At 35.5% G+C, this 27,519-nt stretch overlaps 2 protein-coding genes across 2 annotated transcripts; one reads left to right on the forward strand and one right to left on the reverse strand.

Annotated features, from left to right (window-relative positions):
• Window positions 1-5,754: 5,754 nt before the first annotated feature.
• On the reverse strand, window positions 5,755-13,439 carry pygma (phosphorylase, glycogen, muscle A). The gene is given in 7 exon segments (XM_052587624.1): window positions 5,755-5,913; window positions 6,746-6,838; window positions 8,354-8,403; window positions 8,406-8,456; window positions 8,656-8,719; window positions 8,803-8,928; window positions 13,392-13,439. Coding segments are annotated over 7 exon segments (591 nt in total).
• rasgrp2 (RAS guanyl releasing protein 2 (calcium and DAG-regulated)) lies at window positions 13,045-26,082 on the forward strand. The gene is made up of 16 exons (XM_052588882.1): window positions 13,045-13,212; window positions 13,459-13,617; window positions 14,473-14,575; window positions 14,844-14,900; window positions 16,965-17,096; window positions 17,645-17,786; window positions 17,896-18,069; window positions 18,268-18,384; window positions 18,699-18,980; window positions 19,392-19,472; window positions 19,739-19,846; window positions 21,051-21,166; window positions 21,273-21,414; window positions 22,877-22,913; window positions 22,996-23,157; window positions 24,354-26,082. Exons 2-16 carry the CDS (start codon window positions 13,548-13,550, stop codon window positions 24,407-24,409), a joined length of 1,779 nt encoding a protein of 592 aa, XP_052444842.1. The 5' UTR covers window positions 13,045-13,212; window positions 13,459-13,547; the 3' UTR covers window positions 24,410-26,082.
• Window positions 26,083-27,519: the final 1,437 nt, after the last annotated feature.

The following is a 27,519-nucleotide window of genomic DNA, read 5'->3' on the forward strand; positions in this document are numbered from 1 at the left end:
TGTTTAATAATTACAGGGAATAAATCTATAATTGTATTTATAGATATTTATTATTTTATTTCATTTTAAATATATATTTTTTTAATTTTACATTTTTTTACACTTACCACTTACACATGTCCTGTCCCATACCATTGCAGTCGCTGGGGGACACCATTTCAAAAACCTTTATATTAAACAATGTGTTCCATAATGGTACTGTAGCTGCCCCAAAGATTATTGATGTGTAAGAATGTATGATAAAACCCATCAATATACTGTTTAAAATTGAGATAAATATTTTACTCTGAGATGCATAGTCATCCTGCATCATCACAGTTTTTGCTGAATAAGGCTGACAGAGAAGTCACCAGTTGAACATTGATTGAGTTAGTTGAAGTTATTCACTGTTAATGTAATGAACTCTACCTTCGCTAACTTGAGGGGAACAGACTAGCCACATTTGCACAGAATGTTGTTAGAGTGTAGCAACAGACGTCTGCAATAAATCAATGACTCCTATTCTGCAGTGTGAACAGAAAATCAGGACTGTTTATCTTCAAATCGCTCCAGTGAAGAGCAATGCCAGTTGCCAGAGCAAATAACCGAGCGTAGACCATCTCATGAAACACATTGTGACAGATTGAGCCTGTTTCTTGCATCCCACTGCCAGTTTGTGAGATGACCTCAAGTTTGAAAGTGCAAGGTGGGATTTAACATTTCTCACGCAATTGAGGCAGAGTACCCAAGCTCTACACACTGCTGGTTAGCCATTATAAAACTGCATGTCATATTTGTTGGCAGCGTACAGCACAACCGACCCCTGATTTAAAACACTGTATGCATGTGTGTGAGAGTGCTCAAGTGTCAAGCATGAATTGGTTAACGAGTTTGTTAACACTTCTTATTCTTAACAAACTAGTGAGAAATAAGAGAGCAAAGTGGTTTATTAGTAGTTTATTACATAATTGCATTGTTCTTTAACAAAAACATTTGGAAAAGGCCTTGTATTTGGGATAGTTTGGTTATGATGATTAATAACAGCTGATGAGACTCTTAAGTGCATGTTTTTTGTGACTTTTATACATTACACAGTCCAAAAACCGGTTACAAAGTACAAGCAGCAACCACAAATTCACCCTTACATGTGAGCAATGCTTACAGTCTCGCTTTAAAAGCAACCGTGACCCCCTACACCAACCATTTTGCACACATTACTGACAATCTTGTCATTTTAAGCGTGTTCCTAATCCTTTAAGAACTAGCAGCCAAATGCAACCGTGTTTGAGATTGGATTTAATTGGATTTTTTTTTCCAAATATGCAGTGCTTAAACAGTTCAGAGAGGGGAAAACACTCTACTGAATGTCAAAATCCATATATTACATCAAAAACCTTCTGGGAAGTGATGTTTCCTTATCTGATTCTGAATATGCGATTGCTAATGTTTCCCAAAAGCATAGTAAGACTATGAAGATTGTAGAGACCACTGGTGCCAATAGTTTCTGTGATCTACTTACAATGCTTTTGGGAAATGCAGCCCTGGTTTTTGCTGAATAATGCTGATATAGATGTTACCTGTTGAACATTGAAGTTATTGATTGTTTGTGAAGTGAACGAGGCAGAACATTAAAGATTGAAGATTGACAGACTGCATTCGGGTTGCCATAGTTATAGCAAGACTGGTTTCTTGATGAGAGACCATCTAGTGTTGTTCGAACATACGGGTTGCTCTTGGTTCAAGATGGGCAGGTGGAGGTTTATTTTGGGTCGTCAGGTGCAGCAAGCTTCTCCAGAGTGGGCTCTACACCCCAGATGTCACGGGCGTACTTGGAGATGGTGTTGTCGCTGGAGAACTTGCCTGATCCGGTGATGTAGAGGATCACCTCCTTGGTCCATTCCTTAGCTTTCTGTCAATGCAAAGAGAATTCCAAATAATCGTGATCAAAGTTCTTAATTTTTGGCAATGAAACCGATTGTACTCCGCTAATACAAAACACTGACTTTCTCGTGGCATTTGATATAGTCTTTATAGTCGGCAAACACCTTGAACCTGTGCAGTAAGAAACATATTATTCACATACATATATTTTAAGAAGCTTTTAATTTGGAGTAAATGGACTCAATGCATTAAACCCATACAATCAGACTTTTATTGAACAGCAAATGGTCTGTAAGCTCCTTTAAAAGTTTTACTTAGAGTTATAATTAGCTATCCATGTTATGTATTATATTATTGGTGTTAAAATACTATATACATATATATAAATGGTTCGCAGGGTTGATTCCTTACATATCTGGTAACAATTTTGTATGCATATTAATTATTAATGTCATTACTGTCATATTACTGTTAAAATAATTCCTATTGTGGTCAATGTACAGTATGTGTTTTCCATGTTCAGTTGGAAAAATAATGGTGCCTATTACTATGTATTTGTGGTAATGTTTCCCTTTTTGTTTTTTTTTAGATTTACTTTTTGCCATTTTTGCCTTTATTATGATAGGACAGATCAGAACTGACAGAAAGTGAAGTGGGAGAGAGAAAAGAGGCGGGATCAGGGAAAGGTCCTGGCGTCGGGATTTGAACTTGGGACGTCCGTAGCGCAACGGCGCTGTATGTCGGCACCCTGCCCACAAATCTCTCAGTGCTGACTGGCACTGGGATTCTTGTTCTTGATTCTCTACCTATCGTTGTGCATCAGCATGTTAAGCAATATCCTTGACGAGGTCTGGCTGTTTTGGGCTGAAGAAACCTCCTGCGATCTGGTCAATGGCCTGCTTCAGCTCTGGAATATGAGTGTAGTTCTCGGATGCGTTGTATCTGCTACATGTCATAAACTGTACAAACATTGTGTGAGTGGTTATTATTTCAGTAAATTCTACCAAAAGCACATTTTAAAAATTAGTATTTAATTAGTATTTTTCAAGTGAAGCAATTAAGAGCCATTGAATCATTCATACAAGCCACTTTTTCATCATTTTAATAATAAAATTAGTGTTTTAAACATATTTTAAATACATAAATTAAAATATTTAACAATTCATTTAAATTAATTAAGCAATTTTAAATCAACTGCAGCAATTAATATTTTGTCACATTATTTTGATTACCGGTAGTTGTTTAGAGAATCATGTTTTCTATTTGAGACACACACACAAAAAAAAAAAAAAAATGTGACTCTCAATTTGTCCAGTACCGTGCAGCTCTTAACTTAAAGATTATAAAAATGGCGAAGACACTTCCAAATACTAAAACTTCAACATAAGTTCAAATAAAATAAAAACATATAAATATATAAAATATTTAAAAATATAAATATTCTAAATATTAATATAACTATAAAATCTCAATGTGTCTCAGTGATACTAAAATAACATTGGTAGTAAAGCCTATTTTTATAAAAACTTAAATTATACAATTAAAAATAAAACAAATAAAATTACTTGAACATTTAAAATGTTTTGCATATGTTGTAATTTGGCACCTTTTTCAGCAAGGGTGACTCTGTAGTTCTCCAGGAAAATTACTTTGAGTCGGTCGCCCACTAAAGGGTCATTGTTGATTTTCATTCATATTTCATGCTTGTTTTCTCTTCACTCCGGGCTAAAAGTGATTCTGAAATCCAAAACTGATTAAAAATTCTCCTCCGAGTAGACATCCCTGATTAACAGTGATAGTGAGAAGGGACACAAAGGAATGAAAGTTCAGGAGCTAATCACAGTTGTAGAAGTTGATAATGTGCAGACAGTCGAGCAGCTGCCTCTTATATTCATGGATTCTCTTCACCTGAATGTCAAACATTGAGTTGGGGTTGATCCTTACTTTGTAGTGCTTTTCCAGGTGCACAGCGAATTTCATTTTGTTCTCCTAGAAGAGGTGAGAACTTGAATTGTATATCAATTTTAAATTCCAAACCTACTGGGCCATTCATATGTGCCACATATCCTTTCTTTTCTAACCTGTTTAACTTTTGCGATATCTTGAATAAAAGCCTCATCATCGACAAAATCACAGAGCTTTTTCAGTTGATCCAGGTCGCTTGATGAAGTCTTCTCCGATTCTCTAACAGTTGAGCAACCAAATAATTCAGAGCAGGAATAAGGCTATCACACCATGACATTGTACATTATATAAAACTACATTTAGTGCACACACAGTTCTGCTGACAGTCTGCGATTCTGTCACAGTTATGTTAACAAGCAACAAAAGAAGTTATGAATGACTGCACCAACCTCTGCAATGACCTCAGCCAGACCAGGGTTGCACATCACCAACCAACGGCGAGGGGTGATGCCATTGGTTTTGTTCTGGAACTTGTGTGGGTCCATCTCATAGAAGTCTTTGAATCTATTTAGTAAATGAATAGTAATAATTGTTAACTCATCCTGCTCATGTCATTCAAAACCAGTAGAAGTCAATTATTCACTGAGAATGACTGGGACCGGGTGATTGAGTCATTAGGAACAATTCAGCAACCGATCGTTCAGTCCGTTTTGTGTAAACAGAACGATTTGTTCACTGGTTCAGTTCAGTTCACTAACTTAATGATCTGAATCTGATGACTTGAATTTCAGTGTGTTGAGGAATTAGGTGTGAAATGGCATGTACAGTAGGAATGCATGGAAAGATATCGGACTAACATGGTGTGTTTGAATACGGTAGCTTTGAGGATGTCCGAGTGGATTCGTGCCACACTGTTGACTGCATGAGAGCCGACGATGCACAGATGAGCCATGTTGACTCTCTTCTGTCCACCCTCCTCAATGAGAGATATGCAAGCAGTCCATATCACCAGGGGAAAGAGAGGACACACACTACAACAACAAACAGAATGGGTTCTGTTTATGACACACTCACAAAACACACTTTTTGCAGATACGGCATGATCTGTCGGAAAACATTGATCATTTAGAAACCGTTGTGCCTCTTCATTTCTTTCTTTTTTTTTTTTTTTTGGAAGCTGTGATCATTTTTTCTGGATTATTTTATGAATAAAAAGTTAAAAAAGAACAGCACTTATTCAAAATTAAAATCTTTTCTAACAATACTAGTCTTTACTGTCACTTTTTATCCATTTAATACATCGCTGCTGGATAAAAGTATTCATTACTTAAAAAAAATTACTGACTCCAAACTTTTAAAAGTTAGTGTATATTGTACCAAGATTTCCATTATGAATAAATGCATTTGTGTGTGTGTACAAAACAAACACACATTTGTTTTTGTGAAAAGTGGGGACATCCCATAGGTGTAATGGTTTTTGTACTGTACAAACTGTATATTCTATCACCATTCACCAACCCTACACCTAACCCTCACAGGAAACTTTAGCATTTTTACTTTCTCAAAAAAAAAAAACTAATTCTGTATGATTTATAAGCGTTTTGAAAAATGGGGACATGGGCTATTAAGTCACCCTCTCCTTGTAATACCTGTGTCATACCCATGTCATTATACATAGTTGTGTCCTGATATGCAATAAAAACAAAAGCACACACACACACACACACACACATATATATATATATATATATAAAATCCTGAAAAAAGAGTTACAGGTTCCAAAAAACATGAATCAGCACAACTGTTTCCAACATTAATAATAATAAAGCAGCATATTGGAGTTATTTCTGAAGGATCATGTGACACTGAAGACTGGAGTATAGGATACTTTTGGATGGCTATTAAAGAAACATGCTTTTGCCTGCATCAAATCAGCCAAATCTTGACCCCAATTTTCTGTGGAAAAATGTGTTCTAGTTTTGTGCTCCGTTAAAGATGGACCTCCAGATGGCAGCGATTGATTTCATAGATGATCTCGATGTGCTGTGGTAGCAAGGTCTGGAAGAGGTCAATAGGCCAGCGCTCCAGAGCCTCAGGCAGCACAGTGTGATTGGTGTAGGCGCAGGTCTTGATACATATGTCCCACGCCTGCAGAGAGTGAGGGAATAAACACAGTTTGGCTTACAACTTATCCAGGAGACTTCATTTTTTATTGAAGGAATAGTTCACCCCAAAATGAAAATCAGTCCTCATTTACTTACCCTTATGTTGTTCCAAACCTCTATGAATGTCTTTGTTGAACATTAAAGAAGACATTATGAAGAATGCAGATGATGGCCCCCATTGACTTCAATAGTATTTTTCACCCACTTTGGAAGTCAACAGTTTTGTTCTTCAAAGTTTTGCAATATATCTACTTTTGTGTTCAACTTAAGAAAGAAACTTATACAGGTTTGGAACAATATGAGGGTAAAGGATGGGAAAATTTGAATTTTTGGGGTGAACTATTCCTTTTAAGACTGATGGCTGAGGGTTTGGAATTCATGGCAGCTTTCATTGGCCAAGGCCCGCCCATGAGGATGTTTGAAAGACTCGTCAAACAACCAATCACAGTTCATTTAGTTCAGCTTCACATTTCGGGGTGTGGGAATGTTGCCGCGAACTTTACATTTTTCACATACTTTTGAAACTCCAGTGTTTAGTTGATAAGCGTTTGTTTTCACAGTTGTAAACACTACAGCTTTCTTCTTCCGTGAGGGGGTTTGGCGTCATGAAATCATTTCTCCCGGAAATCCTGTAAAATTCAACCAGTCTCAGGACGACTTTGACACTCCTGAAAAGTGTTTCCACTTTTGTGTCCCATAAGCATCAGACGTGTAGCCAACGGTCCGTGGTCATGACGTCTGAGGCTGAGACTATGCTGTATATAACTAAATGAAGGAATGATTCATTTATAATGTTTACAGTAAAAATGCCAGACCTTATCCCATAGTGGTTTCTCTTCGTCAACCAGCACTCTCATCAGCTCCGGGATAGCTAAGGCAGGGTGAGTGCCATTCAGCTGAATGGCCACCTGAAAGCAGCCAAACAAAAACAGAGAGTAATGTCAAAGAGCAGAGCAGCGACACCTACATCCTTCAACTTCAAGACAAACATCTTTCAGTGAGACTTTAGAAGATACTTAGATATGCCAACCTTGTCAGGCAGAGCGCTGAAGTCCGTGCACACGATATCCCTGGAGCCGAACTTGGAGAGTCGCAGCCACTACAAAGTACTCCTGCTTCAATCTGAGCTCCTTACCCTCAAACAACTACAAGAAGACAGGGACCGAAAGCTTCAGGCAGGTATGTAAAAACCATATGATGAACTTAAAGGAGTAGATGAGATATTTTTGACTGCTTTGCTTTTTTGATGTGTCTTTTTTTACAGCTTGAAAGCCTAAGTTCTGATAGTTGTAGAAAACTTGGTATAGTATTGGGTAAAGTCATTTGTTTATATTACTAAAGTTGTTATATTACCACAGCAACTATAAAATTACCACATCAGATTAATTCAAGTACTTAACTGTTGTATGGTTCAAAAACACTATAGCATTTACTGAATGTAGACACCGACATTAGCTGCGGAAGACATCTTGATACCATACCATCTTGAATGTTTAAGCTGGTCAAGGTGCAGTCACATTGCAAACTTTTTCAGGCAAAAAAGGTGCCCTCACATTGGATTCTTGTGGTAGCTTGTTTCCATCATTGAATAAATTTTTTTAAAGGCAATTATCACTTTTTGTCTTGCAATTCTGACTTTTTTCTCTGAACTGCATGGTTCTCTGAACATTGCAATTGTGAGGCATAAAGTAATATAAATTCCCAATTCCATATTACAAATCTTTTTTGAGTTTACATCTTGTAATTCTGACTAAATGACACCTAACTGTGAATTATAAAGCCAGAATTCTGAGATATAAATTTGCAATTTTAAGAAAAGTATTGTTTCCTCAGAGCTGGACTTTAATAATTCACAACTGCGAGTGACTTTCAAACAGTTCTGAGTTTATATCATGCAGTTCTGTGGAAAAAGGTCAGAATTGTGAGATGAAAACTCGACAGTACTAATAAGCAATGGTTATGGAATCCTCTGGATGAAAACAAGGCACAGCTCATTTTGGTTCTACATCAAAATGCTGGCTCCTGCGTCAGTAGCATCACACACATGCATTGTACTCTACTGAACTGAGAAGACATTGTTGAATAAAATCTTTATTTTGTTTTCTGTGTGCAAAAAAAAAAGTATTCTCGTAGCTTCATAGAATTACGGTTGAACCACTGATGTCACACAGATTATTTTAACAATTTCCTTTCTACCTTTCTGGGCCTTGAACGTGTCAGTTGCGTTGCTGTCTATGGAAAGTCAGAAAGTTCTGGCATTTAATCAAAAATATCTTTAATTTGTGTTCCAAAGGTGAACAGAGGTCTTACTCATTTGGAATGACATGAGGGTAAGTAATGACAGAATTTAACTATCCCTTTAAATTAAAATAGATATTCTTTTGATTTAATCAAGTCAGACTATTAAAAGTAATGTGAACTACCTGCCAGCCACTAGATAATTTCTGGTTGAAGATACCAAACTCATAGCGATGCCATAACCGTAGGCAGCCAGGCCAAGAGAAGCCATAGAGTCCAGGAAGCAAGCTAACAAAAACAGAGAGAGACACATGCTGAGTGCATCTTTTCAGAAGCAGATTTATCATGCATTTGAAAAGTTCCAAAGTGTTGAAATTTTCAAGAACAGGCTGTTCCGATATTTTCAGACTTTCTTTTGCAAAGCTCGCAAAATCCCTTCTGAAGATGATGAAGGAACCCCTTCCAATCCTGAGGTCAGATTACTAACCAGCAAGACGACCCAGTCCAGCATCTTCCTCCATCTCCTGCAGCTCCTCAATATCCAGACCCAGCTGAAGAACAATGTATGTGATAAAAAACAATTGTTTCAAACAATCACCTAAAACATTACACTGGCTTCATTGTGTAGTCTTACCTGAATCGTGACTTCATCACAAGCGTTCTCCAGTGTCAGGTTCACCATAGTGTTCTGCAAGGTACGGCCCATGTAGAACTCCAGGGAGAGGTAGTAAACACGCACATAGGGCCCTATTTTAACGATCTGAAACGCAAGTGTCAAAGCGCGAAACGCAAGTAAGTTTGTGGGCGGGTCTCGGCGCTGTTGCTATTTTTCCGGCGGGATAAATGGCTCTTGCGCCCGGCGCAAATCTAAAGTGGGTTGGTCTGAAGCAGTTTCATTATTCATAGGTGTGGTTTGGGCGTATCGTGAAATAAACCAATCAGAGCGTCATCCAACATTCCCTTTAAAAGCAGGTGCGCAAGTTCCATTATGGATTGCTATTATTGTGGCGTATTTACCAGGCGCACGCCAGGAGCGGTTCACAGCCGAGGAGACTGATGTTCTTGTAAGAGCAGTGAAAGACAGAGAAGTTGTGTTGTATGGGGATGGGAGAATAATTAGCCTGAATAATTTGTAAGCTAGATTTATGCCTATTTTGTTCACATCTTCGTGGCACACCACAATGATTTCCGTCATCTCATGTGTTAATATTTTTTTAGTGTAACAATTTATGATTTGCAAAAATAACTGTTGCATCTGTGTAGATTACATGAGCAAAGTGTATGCGCGATGAGCACGCTATACATTATGGTCAAGCATGCGCCCTTAAAATAGCATAATGAACAACGCGTAACGCGCCACTGACTTTAGACTAGGTTTTTTTCTGGTCAGTGGCGCAATTGTTTAATGGAACAGCAAAATAGCACCAGGGATTGTTTGCGCCGGAACACGCCTCCTTTTTTGCGCTGAACCGCCCAGGGAGCGCAAGTTCATTCACTAGTTTAGCGACGTGCTTCTGTGGAGGGAAAAGCGCGCTTTGCGTAGGTGCAAAATAGGAATGACACATGCGTTGGTGAACAAAGTCAATTGCGCTGGGTGCAAGATAGGGCCCATAGACACAAGAAGGATAATACAGAATAAGTATTTCTTTATTCATTATTTATTAGCATATATGAAAAATACAGCAACACTGTTTACATAATGGTTATGTACTTTGAAATATTGATTAAGGGTTACCAATTCAAGCTCTCCAAAGTTTTTAGACTTTATGAAAAACTACTGTATGTTAATATTTCGTGGTAGAGGGATCAGGTATACATGGCAATCTGATACCATCCCTGTTGTAGCCTTTGACATTTTAGGCCTTCCTTTGGTGTTGGGTAAGGAAAGCAAGAGAGAGAAAGAGACAGTGCAGGTGAGAGTGGGCCTGTGGCGGCACGATGGGCTGAAACAGACTAGGCAGAGATAGCGGAAGGTCACTGGTGTTATGTAACATTGACATTTTGACTCCAGCGAAAATAACCAGCAGTGAGGTAGCCAGCAAAGGTTACAGAGTGTGTAATGTTATTCTGTAAAGCAGCTAATGAAGAAGGTCTGAGAGCAGACCAATGTGTCGTACAAGATGTTGAAAACAGTTTCAACTATGAAAAAGATGACAGTGTCCAAGTAAACCAAAAACTTCTGCCCACACCAGCCATTTTACAGCATGGAAACTCATAGAACCGGTTTCTCACATCACTTCTCCATTTCACATTTCAAAGGAAACAGCCATGAGCCTCATTGGAGCTTTTAATGATCGAGTCAAGGTTTATTGCTGATGTCCACCTACAGAAAAAGAAGCTGAATGGAACTCTCTGAAGAAGACCAGGTCATTTTCAGTTGATATTTCCTGTAAAAAGGTTTGTATAGTCTTTATGTAACTTTTTTATTATAAGGCTGAATTATATGTTACTTCTTCCTCCCATATATGTTTCTACAGTGGCCTTTCTTTTAGGGAGCAACTTTTGACCTTTACTGTATATTCTAGACACCTCTTCCATCCATGGATTTCAGGCTGAACAGGAGAGGAAAAGGTCAGGGAGGCTGAGCTGTGGCTTCATCTCCCATCTTCAGACTCAGATTTTGATGCCCTGAATACTTACACATTCTTTTAATGCAGTTTCTGCTGCTTGGCCATTTTAATATGTATAAATATAACAAATGTTCCTCTAGTTAAATTTCAATGAAATATGCTTTGAACTAGATCATAAAATAGATGTTAAAAAGGTCATATTGTTTCATTAGCTCCTTTATTATTTAAAGAAGAAAAAACACCAGCATAATCATTAAAATTCAAGATGCTTTATGAATGCACAAGAAAGAGTGCAATAAGCTGGAGATGCATCATTGTGCTATGAATGTACAGCTCATGCTATTGATCATCTTAAATGCTCATTCATGTTCCCCAAGTTGAGATTTCTATGTTAATGCTAGTTGAAATCATTGCAAAAATTATATTAGACTATCAAAGAAGTGCTTAAGGTGAACCATATGTATAATATGTATTATCAGCCATTGTATAATTATCATTATTTTGCACAGGGAGCTGATCCCAGTCTACCTGAAGAGCTCTCAAGTGAAGAAGGGTCACGAAAGGTCAACAACGCTGTGCTCAAGTGCTTTTTTTTATGTTTTGGTGCAGTCGTGCCATGCATTGACTTGCTTTTATTCTGGTGCAACCTCAACATGCACGAATTTACTTTGGGGTCTTTCTCGTAATAACTCTGCCGTGTACTGATCCATCTGCCTACCAAGTAATCCCTGATCGTGTGCGCGAGCGCAAAGTAATAATCCCGTTTGGTGGATACATTCCTGTCCTTCACCAACGTAAAATGCAGATGGCGATTAAAGTTCTTCTTTAGGTCTGTTACATTCTCCACTTTAGCCCTTTCACAGAAATCTTTTTTTTTTTTTTTTGTCGTGGTCTGACAGTGGTTTAGACTTGGTGACAGCAGTCTCGGCTTGGGTTCATTCATGTAAGAGAGTACACACCAGAACTCAGGCGACAGCACCCATTTAACAATGACAGCTCTCCTTATTTGAAGTTCCCATCATGAATATTAATTAGTGGGCGGGGGTTGGTGCAGCCATCCGCCAATAAAGTTTGTAGTACGGTAACTACGCTTTATGAAAATAAAGGATACAATGTTTTCTTTATTTCGCTATCGATAAACATATACAGTAGAAGTGGAAATTAATTATGAATAACCATTTTTTTAAGTTGAACTACAACTCCAATAATCCAGAAGTCTCTCGAGCCAGACATTAATAGCTGCAATGACCCAAATAAAAAAAGAGAATGTTATTTTTTTTCCCTGCAGTAGCTGCTTAAATCCTTTACAGCAGAACAGATAAGATGTGCTTTTTGTTGTTTTAAATAATAAGTAGCCCCCTACACTGCAAAATAATCATTAAAATAAAGGCCAAGGAATTGCTTTAATGGTCCAGATCTTACTTAATTTGTTATATTTACACTAAATATAATGTAAATGTACACTTACATTCAAGATAAATGATAAATGAAAACAACATAATAGTGATAATAAAATGAAGTTATTATTATTATTATTATTATTATTATTATTATTATTATCAGTCTGGATATTTTCATACCCTAATCACAGTCATATTTAAATTTGATTTCAAATTTAATAATACTAGTTTCTCGTTATTTCATTAAGTTCGGGATTTTAACACCGTTGAAGCATTGCTTTCAAAATGTATTAAATGGAAGATGTTTTCATTTTTTCCCAATTAAAGTGTGTGACACTATGTGGCCACTGAGGGGAGCCAACACATCTCAGCAGTGTGGACTGTGAACACTGAACACTTTTGTGTCCATACTTTATAAGCACAGTTCTCTGATGCTCAGATTTACCATTAAAGCAAACAAAGTCACATGCAGAGTTATCATTAAATGAAGCACTGTTTAATTTTAATGTTTAATTTTAATCAATTATTAATTTTCTATTATAGATAGATAGATAGATAGAATATATACAATATTTATTGTTTCTAAAATCAAAGCTGAATTTACTTTAGAAGCAAAATTTCATAAGCTATGATAATTAGTTTAAAAATAATATATTTACACGTGTGTGAGACATGCAACAGGAAGAAAAATAAATCAGAGTTTTTGTCTTTAGATATTTTCTAGACAATTTTGATTTTTTTTTTTTTTTTTTTACTGTAACCAATACAAAAACTTTAAGAATTTATTTGTAATGAAAAAAAAATTCTCCTTTTTTCACACCTTTTGTCCTCCACCCCTTTTTGTTTTGAATGTGACAAAAAAGTCTCAAAACATTATGAACAGGAAATGCAATAGCTGTACATTTCTCAACCGACAGGAAACAGTCTACAGGCAGCTGTACTCAGAGTGAACCCCAGTGAAGCCGCTGTGGTTTTCAGTACATGGGTAGGGAGGCTCCACTGAAGCCCAGCGCTCACTAGCACTTCTGTTTTCAATGATGAGCACTGTTGGACCATTGATGCCAGATTCAACGGGTAAGTTCCTTTGAAAATCTTTCTGAGGCTTATTTTTGCTTCTACTGTTGTTTGAGAACAGTTCCTATGGATCTTGTATGCACCTTTTTTTCTGCATGAGTCTTGTCCACAGTATTATCCATGTGTGACCAGGATTTGTCTGCTTTTGATGAAAATGAAAAACCAGCGACACCTCTCACATCTGAACCACTCTCTGCTCTATTGATTCTGTTTCCTTTGCCACTCATGGCGTTGTCTCGTTTTCAGACTGAAAAAGAGAGGGATCAAAGAGAGGAGTGGAAAATTAAGTGGGGGAGCAAAAGGAGGGGCTGTGGAGAACAGTGAAGTAGAAAGGGATGGAGAGCGTTTCATCGGATCAGTCAGCCAGCGTGGAGGAGCTAGTGGAAGCCTGCATCAAAGCCTTTGGTCAGTGGTCATATTTGCTTCCTCCTTCTCTCGTGTAAACACTCTGAACAGCCAGTTGGCTTGTTCAACTGTATGCATTTGTGTCTGTTTCTTGATATTCTTCAAACCCATTCAGTGATTCCCATGTTAATTTCTCTAGCTCAGGGGTCTTACATTTTTTTCAAGCCATTTCGACCCCCTGGTGGATGGAGAAATGGAGCACTGTTAATATAAAATTTGATATTTTAGGCCTGACTTATAATAGTGTCTGTTTAGTGAAATAAAAATGTGTTTTACATAATATGTTATGATGCTTTCATTGCAAAGCCATTAAATGATTCATCATTACATTTTAAGATATTTTTTAGCTTAACTTTAGCTTTGGAATTTGATTAATCGCATCCAAAATAAAAGTTTTGGTTTACATATTATACATGTGTACTGTGTATTTATTTATATATAAAAACACACACATGCATGTATATATTTCATGATTATGCACTTGCATATCATTGCTCTTTTGTTGATTTTGGTTGCTTCCACTGTCCTCATTTGTCAGTTGCTTTGGATAAAAGCATCTCATAGATTTATATGTAATATAAATTATATGGATGCAAATATATACATTTAAATACATTGAATATTTCTATCATACTGTATATGTGTGTATTTATATGTACATTCTAAATATGCACAGTAGACACACATATAAACTAAAACTTTTATTTTGGATGCGATTCATTGTTATTAATTGTTTGACAGCACTAATATATATATATATATATATATGTATGGACTTTAAATGAAAGTCATAGGCTAATAGATTCACGGTAATTAATGTGCAAATGTCTGTCTGGTTGTCTATCTTCTTTGCAGACAATGAAGGCGTTCTGAAGGAGCCGTCTCTCGTGCGAATGTTTCTTACCATGCATCCCTGGTACCTGTCATCCAGTGACCTAGCTAAGAAACTCCTGCACAAGTATCCTCCTTCAGCAGACCCATCACATTATGCTTTCTCAGAACTCTTGCATTAATGTCAAATACCGGAAAAGAAATGATAGTCTTTGTACATTTAGTTTCGGAAGTGACAGGCCGGCTTTTATGCTAGACATTTAGCACTTAGTACAGTGGGTCATGGGTGGGGTTTGACATTTATAGAGAAGGCTGACTGCATCACAAACTGTTTCCATCACTCTCATAACAGCCGATAATAATAATGAAGTGGAGCTACCTTGACACTATTACAGGTCTCAGGAACAGGATTGTTCTGCAAATCGCCAGTCTCAGATTTGTCATCTTGTCAAGTAGGTTAAAAAGCCATTTGTTCACATATTTATTAATATATATATTTTTTTAATAACTATACAGATACTACATGGCTAAAAGCTTGAAGACATCCAAGGTTCAGGTTTTTCATATAAAAACATTAGTAACAGGTGCATAAAATCAAGTACAGAATACAGGACTAAATCATATTCAAAGCTTTATAATAGAGTGGCTTTTTTCAGTATCACAATACCCCTCCAAAGGGCTTTAAATGGGCTTTTCATGTGACTCTTAACCTTGGGTTATTATATTTTTAAACCCTGCTTTAAAAGCAATGTTTCACAAGGGGGTTAGCGCTGCTTTTAACCCTGTGCTACGAAACTCAGTGTGAAATGATGAGGTGTTAGATTAGAACAAAGTCCTTTTAAAAGCCTATTTTAGGCATCCAAGACCAAGTCTACCTGAATAAGGAAATTCCTGAAATCTCAAAAACTGCTTGCCACGCTTAAATTTAAAGGGACAGATCACCCAAAAATGTTAATTCTGTTATAATCTACTTACCCTCATGTTGTTTCAAACCTGTATGAATTTCTTTCTTCTGTCTCAGCAAGCACATGACATCAATAATAACGTCAGGCTGACGTTGGGCATGATTTTGCATTTTGGTTGAGAATGAAAAATGGATAACAATTTGATGCTGACGTAATGATGGATTTTGGTTACACAACCTAAAAACAACAAATAGCCTATCAACGTCAGCTGACGTCGGTAGTGGAAATCATTAGAAATTGAATTATAAAATTGATTAGAAAATTGAATTGACATTGAATTTTGGTCACCCGACGTCGCAACTGAACTTTAACCAAATATCAAAGTCTTATGATGTTGTGTGCCTGCTAGGGTTGAGCACAAAAAAGATATTTGGAAGAATGTTGGGAAACAAATGTTGACGATAACTATTGACTTCCATAGTGATTTGTGTGTGTGTGTGTGTGTGTGTGTGTGTGTGCGTCGATGGCTACTGTCAACTGTTTGGTTACCAACATGCATTAACTATCTCTTTAAATAAAATATTTCAAATCAACAGCAAAATCTAACATGAACTTTCTAATAAATGTTGCGTATAAAAAAAAAATGTTTATTTCATGCTGGACCAGCTAATGAACATGTGCAGTCCTAAGTTTCTAACTGTTTCTATAGCAATCTGAATGGAAGTGATTCATTAACTTTGCCAATTGACTATTGGATGTTTTATTTAGAATTCAGGACTTATTCCACCTTTTCACATGTTGCACTTTTACCTATTTGTGGTGCAATATGTGTGCACAAACAACCCATAAACCGAATAGCTTTTTCCCTCAATAAATGTTCATGGACAGTGAAGTCAAAAATAATTTAAGTGATGTAATTTGTTAAAATATTTAAGAGTACATATGTCACAGAAAACATGTTAACTAGAAGAAACAGGCCATTTAATGGCCCTAAACCATTATTTAAACACGCTGCATGCTGTGTTCACCCAATCAGTAATATTGACATTCACAGTTTGCAAATTTCCTTAGGGCCCATTCACACAGAACATGTGTTTGCATTTAAAAATGCCAGAATTGGAATGGTATTGGAATGGAAATAAATACGTGGTATTGAGACTTCAGTGGCACGTTTTTAGATTGCAGTGTCAAGATGAAACATGATATGTAAATGGAGTGTTCAAAGATGTCCATCCAGTGTATGCTAATAAAAAAAAAACTGGAAAAGCAGCAAAAACATGTTATGTGTGTACGCCCACTTAATATGGACTCCCTATTAATGCTTATGGTTTTGGAATGTATGCATTTATGCATGCTCAAATGCATCTATGACTGTGATGTCCACATACTATCTGGCCATGCAGTGCATATTTCTTGTAAAGATGTGGATTGTTTTTGTCATAAGGCAGCTGGGTTGCATCACAGAGGTGTATTGTGAATTCACATAAAGCAGTTGAGGCAAGACTATTCACCGAGAATACTGGTCCTCCTGATGTCTTGCCTGGACCTATTTCATGCACAGCTACTCTGTGTCATAGCTCTCTCTGTCTTCCGTCTCCCTGTCTCTGTCAGGTACTGGATATCTGAGTTCCCAGCTGAGTTTGACCTGAACCCCGCTCTTTCTGAGCAGATCCGCGGTCTGAAAGAGCGACTGGAGCAGAATGGAGATGTGAGGCGAAGTCTGCTCATCGACATAGACAGCATGTGAGTCACAGGGGCACAGAACTCACCCAATCGGCTGCTCCTTTGATACAGAGGGCTGGAGAATGTGGGGGGATCGTGTACTGAACATCACAAACAAGCACAAACGTCGGAGATCCACAAACAGATAGAAAACCTTAAGTCAATGACAAATAAGAACGTCAGAGATGATAGAAAAGTCTAGTTAAAAACAAATATACCAAGTTCTTGTAAAAAAACAAAATCTATCTATTTTAAACATACAAATGTGTGAGTGTATTATTATTTTTGGGATTCTTAAATAATGAATACCATGATGTTAAAAAAACAATATATAAAATAATTATTTTCACAAAAAAAAAACTAAAAACGTCTACTTCTACAAATTCTGCTTCAACTTTTTAAGTAATTTTTTTATTTCATGGTGACATTAAAAAGGTTTTCTACGTTGGATGTTGGTTACAACACACTATCTTTGATCTGATTTGACAAAGAACCAAAAAACAATGCATAATATTTAGGCATATGGGACAGGGAACAGAGATGCAATGTCTCGTTTGTTTTGCCTGCAGTCCATCTTACGAATGGCGACGTCAACTGGATGAAACTGTCAAGAAAAAACGCAAGACCTCTCTTCTTTTTGACCACCTGGATGCTTCCACCCTGGCTGAACACCTAACGTATATGGAGTACAAATCATTTTGCAAAATTCTGGTAAGTCTCTTAATTTATAGATGCAGTATTTAGTCGTGCCGTTGTGCTCGTAATAGCATGACCTGGAGTCTGAGTTCATATTGCAAATGAAAAATCTGTTCCCCCTCAGTTCCAGGACTACCACAGTTTCGTGATGCACGGCTGCACGGTGGATAATCCCATTCTGGAGCGTTTCATTACTCTGTTTAACAGTGTTTCCCAGTGGATCCAGATCATGGTTCTCAGTAAGCCTACAGCTCAGCAGAGAGCCAGTGTCATCAGTGAATTCATCAATGTGGCCCAGGTTAATCCAACTCGCTCGCTCGCTTATATTTTAAAACATGTAATCGGTTTACAGCAGGGTCCAAAAGTCTCAGACCACATTGAAGATCTAGGGATTCAGAATCTAATTTAAAACAAACAAAAAAATGTTTTAGGGTTTTGAAATGAATATATACATATTGTACTCTGTCTGTGTGTGTGTGTGTGTGTGTGTGTGTAGAAGCTACTGCAGCTGCAGAACTTCAACACACTGATGGCTGTAGTGGGTGGTCTCAGCAATAGCTCCATTGCTAGACTCAAGAATACACAGGCGCTCATCGGCAGCGAGACACGCAAGGTAAGGACTGCCAGAGAGCTGCTTTGTAAACACTCCTCCAACACTGGCAAGAAAAACAAACAGCTGTAACACTCCAACTCTGGCTATGAGAGATAAGATTCTTAAAGTCCACTTTTCAGTAGACGGATTGAGTGCCATTTTCATACTCTCTGGAAGATTGCTCAGAAATATCAATACTCGAGTCAAGTGCTCTGTTATCAGGCAACCAAACATGAGCAGGAATATCTTGTACCTATGTACCGAAATCCCCTTTCCTCATATTTCGACTGCACCGGGCTTCAGCCTAGCCAATGTTCTCCTCTGCGTTTAATCAGGTCTTTGATGGATTGGTGGAGCTGGTCACTTCCTCTGGAAACTACAGTCGCTATCGTCAGCGTTTCTCCGAATGTTCGGGATTCCGCTTCCCCATCCTTGGGGTGCATTTGAAAGATCTGATTGCCGTCCATGTGGCCCTGCCTGATTGGTTTGACCCGGAGAAGACTAGGGTCAACCTAACCAAGACCCATCAATTGTATGCCATCCTAGAAGAGCTGGCGCTCATTCAAAGCACTCCGCCCAGTATAGAAGCCAATTCAGACCTGCTCAATCTGCTTATAGTAAGTCTCTTATGGGTGGAATGGGTTTGCTGTAATCAAAATGATAATGATTATTATTATTTTAATGCATTTTAAAATATAATTTATTCCTGTGATAGATTCTTTGATGAATAGACAGTATAAAAATAGCATATATTTGAAATTTGCATACATATATATTTTATATAATTGATATTTTTATTTGTAATTTATTTTAAATTATTTGTGGGATTTTATACAAAAATAAATGCATATAAATTAAATACTATATCTATAAATCTATAAATAAATCATAATTTTGTTTTAAACATGTTCCTTTAAACTATAAACATTTTTAGTAAATTGCAACATTGAGGTTGATATAGCCTGTAACGGATTTCTCGCAATTATCAATTATTGTTCATAATTTACATTTATTGTGCTTCTGTCCAGGTGTCTTTGGACCAATACCACTCAGAGGACGAGATATATCAGCTATCTCTACAGAGGGAGCCTCGCAGCATTAAACTATCAGTGAGTCACCCCACCAACATTACAACCGCTCAGATAGCAAATCAGTAGCCACCATGAGGTAGAAAGCACCAAATTCATGACACAATTTGACAATAATTTTCCCATGTTTCTTGCATAATCCACTTATGTGGACTTGCAGCTGGGAGACTGAACCACTACTCTATAATTACTCTGTTCCACCAATGGACATCAGTCATTTATCCATATCTACCGGTGCCTTGTTTTCACTTGCTAAGTGAATATGCCATTGATTTCTGGCCTCTTAGAGTTCCAGCTCAAAGTCACAGTCTCCTCTAATAGAACAGTGGTCATCTTCAGTCAAACCCAAAGCGGATCCAACCATCATCAACAAACACATCGAAAAAATGGTGGAGGTAAGTAACCCATACTACTTTCAATTCACTTATAATTTTTCTGATTTTTTTTTTTTTTTTTAATAGTATTTAGATGCAATAATTAGCTGGTTGCCTGTGACAACAGTCAGTAATGCAGTTCCAGACAGACTGTCAGACTGGTTTTATTCAGTGACTCTTTCTGTTGATTTCATTGTTATGCCAGTAAGGGGCAACAAGTGACTTTCTTCATTAGTTAGTTGCTGAATCATTCATTAAATTAATACTTTCGAACACTTATTAATTCAGGTGTTAAATAGTTGACTGACCTTATGGGTGAGACATTTAATCATTTACTTATATGATTCATTACAAACTAATTGAATCAGGTATGGAACAAGTGACTGCCCTGATGAGTGAATCATTAGATCTATCACCGAAATCATTTGTTCAAAAAATGAAACAAGTGACTGACTTTATGAGTGAGACATTGAAATATTCACTCTACTGATTCATTGAAAAAACGAATTGAATCTGGAATGAAACAAGTGACTGACCTTGTGAATTTGTCATAAAATTTCTCTCTCAACAAAACCTTGACTCAACAAATTCAACAAGTAACTGACCTAATGAGTGACCTCAATCGATTTGTTCAAACACACTGATTCATTAAAAAATTAAACAAGTGACTTATCTTTCAAACACACCATTCACTCAGGAATTCAAAAATTGACTGGCCTTATGAATGCAACACTGAATCATTCACTCATCTGATTCATAAAAAAAAAAAAAACTGATTGAATCCCGAATGAAACAAGTGACTGACCTTATGAGTGAGTCATTACTTTAATCTTTCACTCAGCCGATTTGTTCAAAAACATTGATTCATTCAAAAAATCATACAAGTGCCAGACCTTATGAGTGAGTCATTGAATCATTCACTCAACCGGTTTGTTCAAAAGCAAAAAGGAATGTAACCTTGAAACATGAAGCCACTTAATTCTACTTTTAGTTTGCAAATATTTTCATTTCTAGAGCAAATGTAAGTTATGTGATAGCTTTTTGTTCATAGACTGGCTTATTAAAATAAATATTATATTTACAATCATGGCATTTTGCTGGACAACAAATAATGATCAATGCTGTTGTGTGGGAGATTGCACAAATTTGACAAGAATTTCAGAAAAGTGTGTAATAAATTAACTTGTGGTGAAAGAGAACTAATTGGAAGATGTCTTACTTTCAGTCAGTGTTCCAAAATTTCGACACTGATGGCGATGGCTACATTACCCAAGAAGAGTTTGAGATCATCAGGGGCAATTTCCCTTACCTCTGCAAGTTTGATGAACTGGACCAAAACCAGTGGGTTTATCAAGACAGTGTATCCGGAATAATTAATTTCCCTCATTTTTCAAAGTCTACACTACAGTAAAGGTCCCATCTTTCTCTTTTTCATTTTCACTCCCAGGGACTGTAAAATTAGCCGCGAGGAGATGATTGAGTACTTCACAAAGACGAGCTCCTTACAGAACTGTAAGATGGGGTTTGTTCACACGTTTACAGAGACGAGCAGCGTCAAGCCTTCATTCTGTCGGCACTGCTCTCGTTTGGTGAGTGCACATTTTATTTGGGGCTCAGTCTCTTCATCTTCAACATGATGACAACCCACACAAAAGATACGATCTTTTAGCATCATGAGAAACAGACAACCAGATCTGTCTTATTTCAAAAAGCACAGATGCACATAATACCCATTTTATTATCACCCATAAGCCCGATCGTATTTACGGCTTGCATTCGTTCATATTTGTCTCTGCTGTCAGAGGTTCAGAGTGCTTGTGCTGTTTTCGGTGTGAGTGCAGCAGGGTTGTGTTAAAGGGTGTGTCTGTGGGAAAGATGTTGTTATGTTTACAGTTGGTACATGGGTGTAGATAGTAACCACTTCCTATTTTCTAATTTCCTGTCAAGGTCCACCCGAGCAGAGAACCTGTTTTCCTTTCTCTTCAGTGTTTTTGTTGAACCAGAAAAGCTTTTTCAATGTAGCTAAATTTAAGGTAGACGGCCTTAAAAAGCTTTTACATGTAAAATAATTAAGTAGTAGTTTTGTCTACTCACATCAAATAGTTTTAATAATAAATGTAGTACATACACTCAAAAGTTTATATACTGTTTATATATATATATATATATATATATATATATATATATATATATATATATATATATATATATATATACATATATGGGATATTTCTACAGAGTTGCTGTCCCACAACCAATAAACACATTTAAGAAGCATATTCAAAACTAAAACCCACAATAATATTTAAAATATTAGTAAGTTTAATACATATATATATATATATATAAAATAATAATTTATTGGATACTTTCAATTGGGAGATGGCTGTCCCCAACTCTAACCCCTAAATTTAATCTTATGGATATTTTATTGAAACCAATTTTGGTACTTTTTCTTTGTAAATTTAGAAAATCTAAGTAAAAAATGTGTCCCGATTTTTTCATGTTACTAACACAACTGTGTATGTTTTAGTCCATTGGCCAAGACTGAACTAAACCCATAAATTTATGATCAGGAAATATTATACTCATAGCTACAAGGTGCAAGTAGATAATCATATTGAGGTAAAGGTGTTAATTTTATAACACTTAGTTTTTATATATATACCACTGTTCAGAACTGTGTTAACTAACCATGTGCATCTTTGAGCTAGGTTCAAAAGTATCTAAAATTGTCACTACCAAAACATTTGGTGGAGTTTCGGTAGTGACATCTTTTGAGGTTTTCTTTTTTGCTGTCATCCCATAGAATTGTCACTACCAAAATAGTCACTACCAAAACATGTCATCAATGTTACAGGATGACAAAAGGGAACACATAATCCTATACACATAATTTTGAAAAAAAGTAGCATTTTAGTATGTGAGTAAAAATTCTGTAATGTGCTGTCAAAACCGAACTAAAGTCCCCAAATTCCATTTAAAAAGGTGTCCATGTTTTTTCTTGTATTCTCTCCTTGCGACTTATTTAATGTATGCTAATTCTTACAGATTTGGGGATTTTACCAACAGCGATGCAAATGCAAAGGTATGAAACCAAATGTAAATCTTAACTCTTGTCTTTTTCCTGTGTAAATGTGGCCCGGTGACCCTCCTCTGTGTTTTTTCAGTGTGTGGGGTGAGCTGTCATAAAGACTGCAGCAGTCGTTTGGCCATCGAGTGTCGTAAGCGTGCACAGAGTGTCAGTTGTCACACTGACACTTCCTTTAAGGCCACACGCTCTTACAGCTTCCCGCCTCCCTCCAGCACAGAGCCGATAGATGAGTCCCCGGGTAATTCTACACAAGCATACACGCACAAGACACATACACATGCTATACTATATAATACAACAAACAGAAATATGGAACTCAAAATCGAATTTCAGTTGAAAAAATACATTTACATAAATATTGAATCACGGATGGATGGATGGATGGATGGATAGATTAAAGTGTGTGTGTGTGTGTGTGTGTGTGTATATATATATATATATATATATATATATATATATATATATATATATATATATATAATGAAATTTTGAATATATATATATTATATCAAAAGCGAATTTCAGTTGAAAAAATACATTTACATAAATATTGAATCACGGATGGATGGATGGATATATATATATATAATACAATTTTGAGTATATATAATTACATTTTGAGTATATATATATATATATATATATATAGAGAGAGAGAGAGAGAGAGAGAGAGAGAGAATATTAGCTGTTAGTGAAATATAGCTGTTATTTGCATAATTTTTTGCATAATAATTAATAATAATAATTCTATTAATGATTTTTCTAATTACATATTTACACAAACTATATATATAATTACATTTTGAGTATATGTATATATATATATATAGAGAGAGAGAGAGAGAGAGAGAGAGAGATTAGCTGTAAGTGAAATATAGAAATATAGCTGTTATTTAGTTTGCCTTTTTCTAATTAATTTTCAATAATATTTCCTATTAATGATTTTCTTATTGCACACACACACACACACACACACATGTATGTATATATATATATATATAATTATATATATAGTTTTATATAAATGTTATATAAATGTTATAAAAAATATTTCATTAAAAATGCTAATTATGCAAGTAACAGTTATTTCACTTATAGCTAATATTCTATAAATAAAATAATCACAAGTATTTTGCTGTAAATGTACATGCATTGTCATGTCATTACAAATAAAAGAAAAATAAAAGTCAAGTTGAATGTAACTGTTATTGAAAAAAAAAAAAAACGTTTTATTTCACTAGAAAAATGTTAAGCAGTTTTACCAATGGGTCTATGGACAACATTGTAGATAGTCTACTGCAGTAGATTTCACGTCCTGTCTAGTACACTGTACTTTTTATCTTTTAAAGAGTAAACAATGATAATAACTCGCAGTAACTTGAGTGACTCTTTCCCAGCCTTTTATTCTCTCTCTCTCTCTGTGTACCTCCACAGTCATCACAGGCGGCTCTCTGGAGGAAGAGGATGAGGTTTTTGATGTCCGCCTTTGATGGGGTTTGAAAAGAAGATGTATATTGCCAACACATTCTCCTCGTGGTTGAGAGCTTTTTCATTAAGTCCTTCTCATGAACAGAAATCCATCACCTGGCATTAGATACGTTCCTCTCCTCTCTATTTCCACAAGAACATCCCGGAGCAAATCCATAAGCAAGCGCAACAGCAGGGACAGAGCTGCAGTGCGTGTGTTTGTTCATGCGTTTGTTGTCCAAGGTGATCCATTCGCTTGAACATTCCTATACTGTGATCTCTCGTGGGTTTCTGGTCTGAAAATAGTACATGGATTTCAAACAAATATGGAAAAAAGCACCAGTTAAGTTGCAACAAATACTTGAAGTGGTCGTATACATTTTTACTATTTAGGTTCTTCCTTAAAGTACACTTTTGATGTAGGTACAATTAGATTTTCATATCCATTTTTCATCCTCTTAGTAGAAGTAGAATGAAATGGCGTTTAGAATGAAATTGGTCTAAAAACAACACATTACAATGTACAGTATAATCTGTCACCTATGCATATGTTGATAAAAATGCTCATTTTAGAAGAAAATTTCAGACGGTACTAAGATGATTTTACATCTGAACTCTTCATAATCATATGACCATATCTGACAATGTGCAACGGTGCATTTGTTGTTGTTTTGTTTTTGGATTTACAATAGTATTTTAATTGGAATTCATGTAACTGCATGATTTCATTGATCTTTGTGATTCTCATGAAATGAATTATGAATAGAAGAGAAGGTCAAATGAATGACATGTTACAGACTCTTGTGCCACTCTCATGCCTCGTCACAGGCTTCAGTTTCACTCCAACAGAAGGCGCTGTTGTCCTAAATTGAGAAATGATTTGACAAGTTCTTGTGCTGCATCATTTGCTTTCTTTTTTATGTTTATATTGTTATCGAATATTGTATGTTTTTGCTGCCGAGATGGATACATGCATAATAGATAGAACATTTTATCAAAAAGGATATATTCTGCTGCCTGCTTGTCATTATTTTTGGAGGCTGATATAGTATTATTACTGTATGTGAGAGAAATCGAGGGACATTGCTGAGGAAATTGCCTCAATGACATATTCCCTGTCCAGACAGAAACACAGGGGCATAAAGAAAAGATTCAAAGTTTAAAGGTTTAATTTTCAGGGCATTATTTACTGAAAACACTGCTGTGTGAATCCCGAGCTGAAATTGGCCTGGATCAGAGGGTTAATCTCGCAGGTTGGACCTTTAGCTGTAAAGCTGCAATTACGTTCACAGTTAAGTTGTGCTTGCCACTATATCAACATGGGCTTTTAAAGTTATTTTTTTAACACTTGGATGAACCATGTCGCTGGAGAGCAGAAATTGCTATTCTTGTTCATGAACTGTGGCTGGTGGTGTGGGCGGGGCTTATAGCACAGCCATTTAAGATACATTATGTGCTTAAGACTTCCATCAGCGTCTTATATGAGCTGTGCAGTGGCATGGATCGATATAAATCAACCTACAAAATTCACTTAACCTTAAAATATACTGACAATAAGCATGTCAAAATAAAATAATTCAATCGATTTAAACCAAACTATTTGAAATGTCACATCAAACGTATTTAAATTAATTGACAAAAAACTAAACAAAACAAAAGTGGATTGTGCAAGGAAAATCTTTTTACTTTTTTTTTTTTATTAAAAAATAAAATACACAATACTTACATTTTTTGTATTTTTTATTTTAAAGTAAATTAAAATGTTGATGACAATTTTACCTGTAATCTGTATTTAAAATTATGTTTACAATATATTTATATATATATATATATATATATATATATATATATATATATATATATATATATATATATATATACAATTGACCAAATTTATTAAATTATTAGACCAAAAGTTTAGAAACATTACTATTTTTTATGTTTTTGAAAGAAGTTTCTTCTGCTCATCAAGCCTGCATTTATTTGATCAAAAATACAGAAAAAAAAATTAATATGGTGATACATTATTACAATTTAAAATAATTGTTTTTTTAATTTATTATACTTTAAATTATCATTTATTTCTGTGATGCAAAGCTGAATTTTTAGGATCATTATCACATGATCCTTTAGAAATCATTCTAATATGATGATTCATTATCAAAGCTGAAAACAGTTCTGCTGCTAATATTTTTTTCAGAACATGTGATACTTTTCTAGGATACTTTGATGAATAAAAAGAAGAAAAAAAAGCTATGTTTTTAAAATATACATATTTAGTAATAACAATATACACTACTGGTCAGTAATTTGGGGTCAGTAATTTTTTTTCTTTCTTTTTAAATAAAATCAATACTTGATGTGTTAAATTGCTAAAAAGTGATAGTATATAGTAAAGAAAATATATTATTAGAATATATATTATTAGATTTTTTTTAAATAAATGCAGTTCTTTTTAACCTTTTATTCATCAAATATATTAGACAGCAGAACTGTTTCCAACACAAAATATTAGAATGATTTTTAAATGATCATGTGATAGACTGGATATTACATGTGACACTGAAGGCTGGAGTAATGATGCTGATATACTTTTTTTTAAGTATATTCAAATAGAAAACTATTATTTTAAGTTGTAATAATATTTCACAATATTACAGTTTTTTCTGTATTTTTGATCAAATAAATGCAGGCTTGATGAGCAGAAGAAACTTCCAAAAAAATTAAAAATAGTAATATTTCCAAACTTTTGGTCTGTACTATATATATATATATATATATATATATATATATATATATATATATATATATATATATATATATACAGTATATGTTTGTGTGTGTGTGTGTGTGTGTGTGTGTGTGTGTGTGTGTGTGTGTGTGCATATACAGTAGTTATTTTATTTGTAGAATATATTGAACATTTTATTTGTTATTCACATAATTTGTATTTTTTTTAATGCAATAATATAATTAGAAATGAATAAAATCAAGCAAAAAAAAAATTATAGATGCATGTGACCCTGGACCACAAAACCAGTCATAGGGTAAGTTTCTACATCTGAAAGCTGAATAAATAAGCTTTCCACTGATGTATGGTTTGTGAAGATATGACAATATCTGGCTGAGATAC

Source organism: Carassius gibelio, chromosome B21 (genome assembly GCF_023724105.1).
Source record: "Carassius gibelio isolate Cgi1373 ecotype wild population from Czech Republic chromosome B21, carGib1.2-hapl.c, whole genome shotgun sequence".
Classification (NCBI taxonomy): domain Eukaryota; kingdom Metazoa; phylum Chordata; class Actinopteri; order Cypriniformes; family Cyprinidae; genus Carassius; species Carassius gibelio.

Bases quoted from the DNA above. Each gene is read 5' to 3' on its own strand.
- rasgrp2 (XM_052588882.1), top strand. From the start codon at position 13,548: ATGGAGAGCGTTTCATCGGATCAGTCAGCCAGCGTGGAGGAGCTAGTG. The intron at 14,576-14,843 runs GTATCCTCCTTC...ACACTATTACAG, and splicing joins GCTAAGAAACTCCTGCACAA to GTCTCAGGAACAGGATTGTT. The intron at 18,385-18,698 runs GTAAGGACTGCC...GCGTTTAATCAG, and splicing joins TCGGCAGCGAGACACGCAAG to GTCTTTGATGGATTGGTGGA.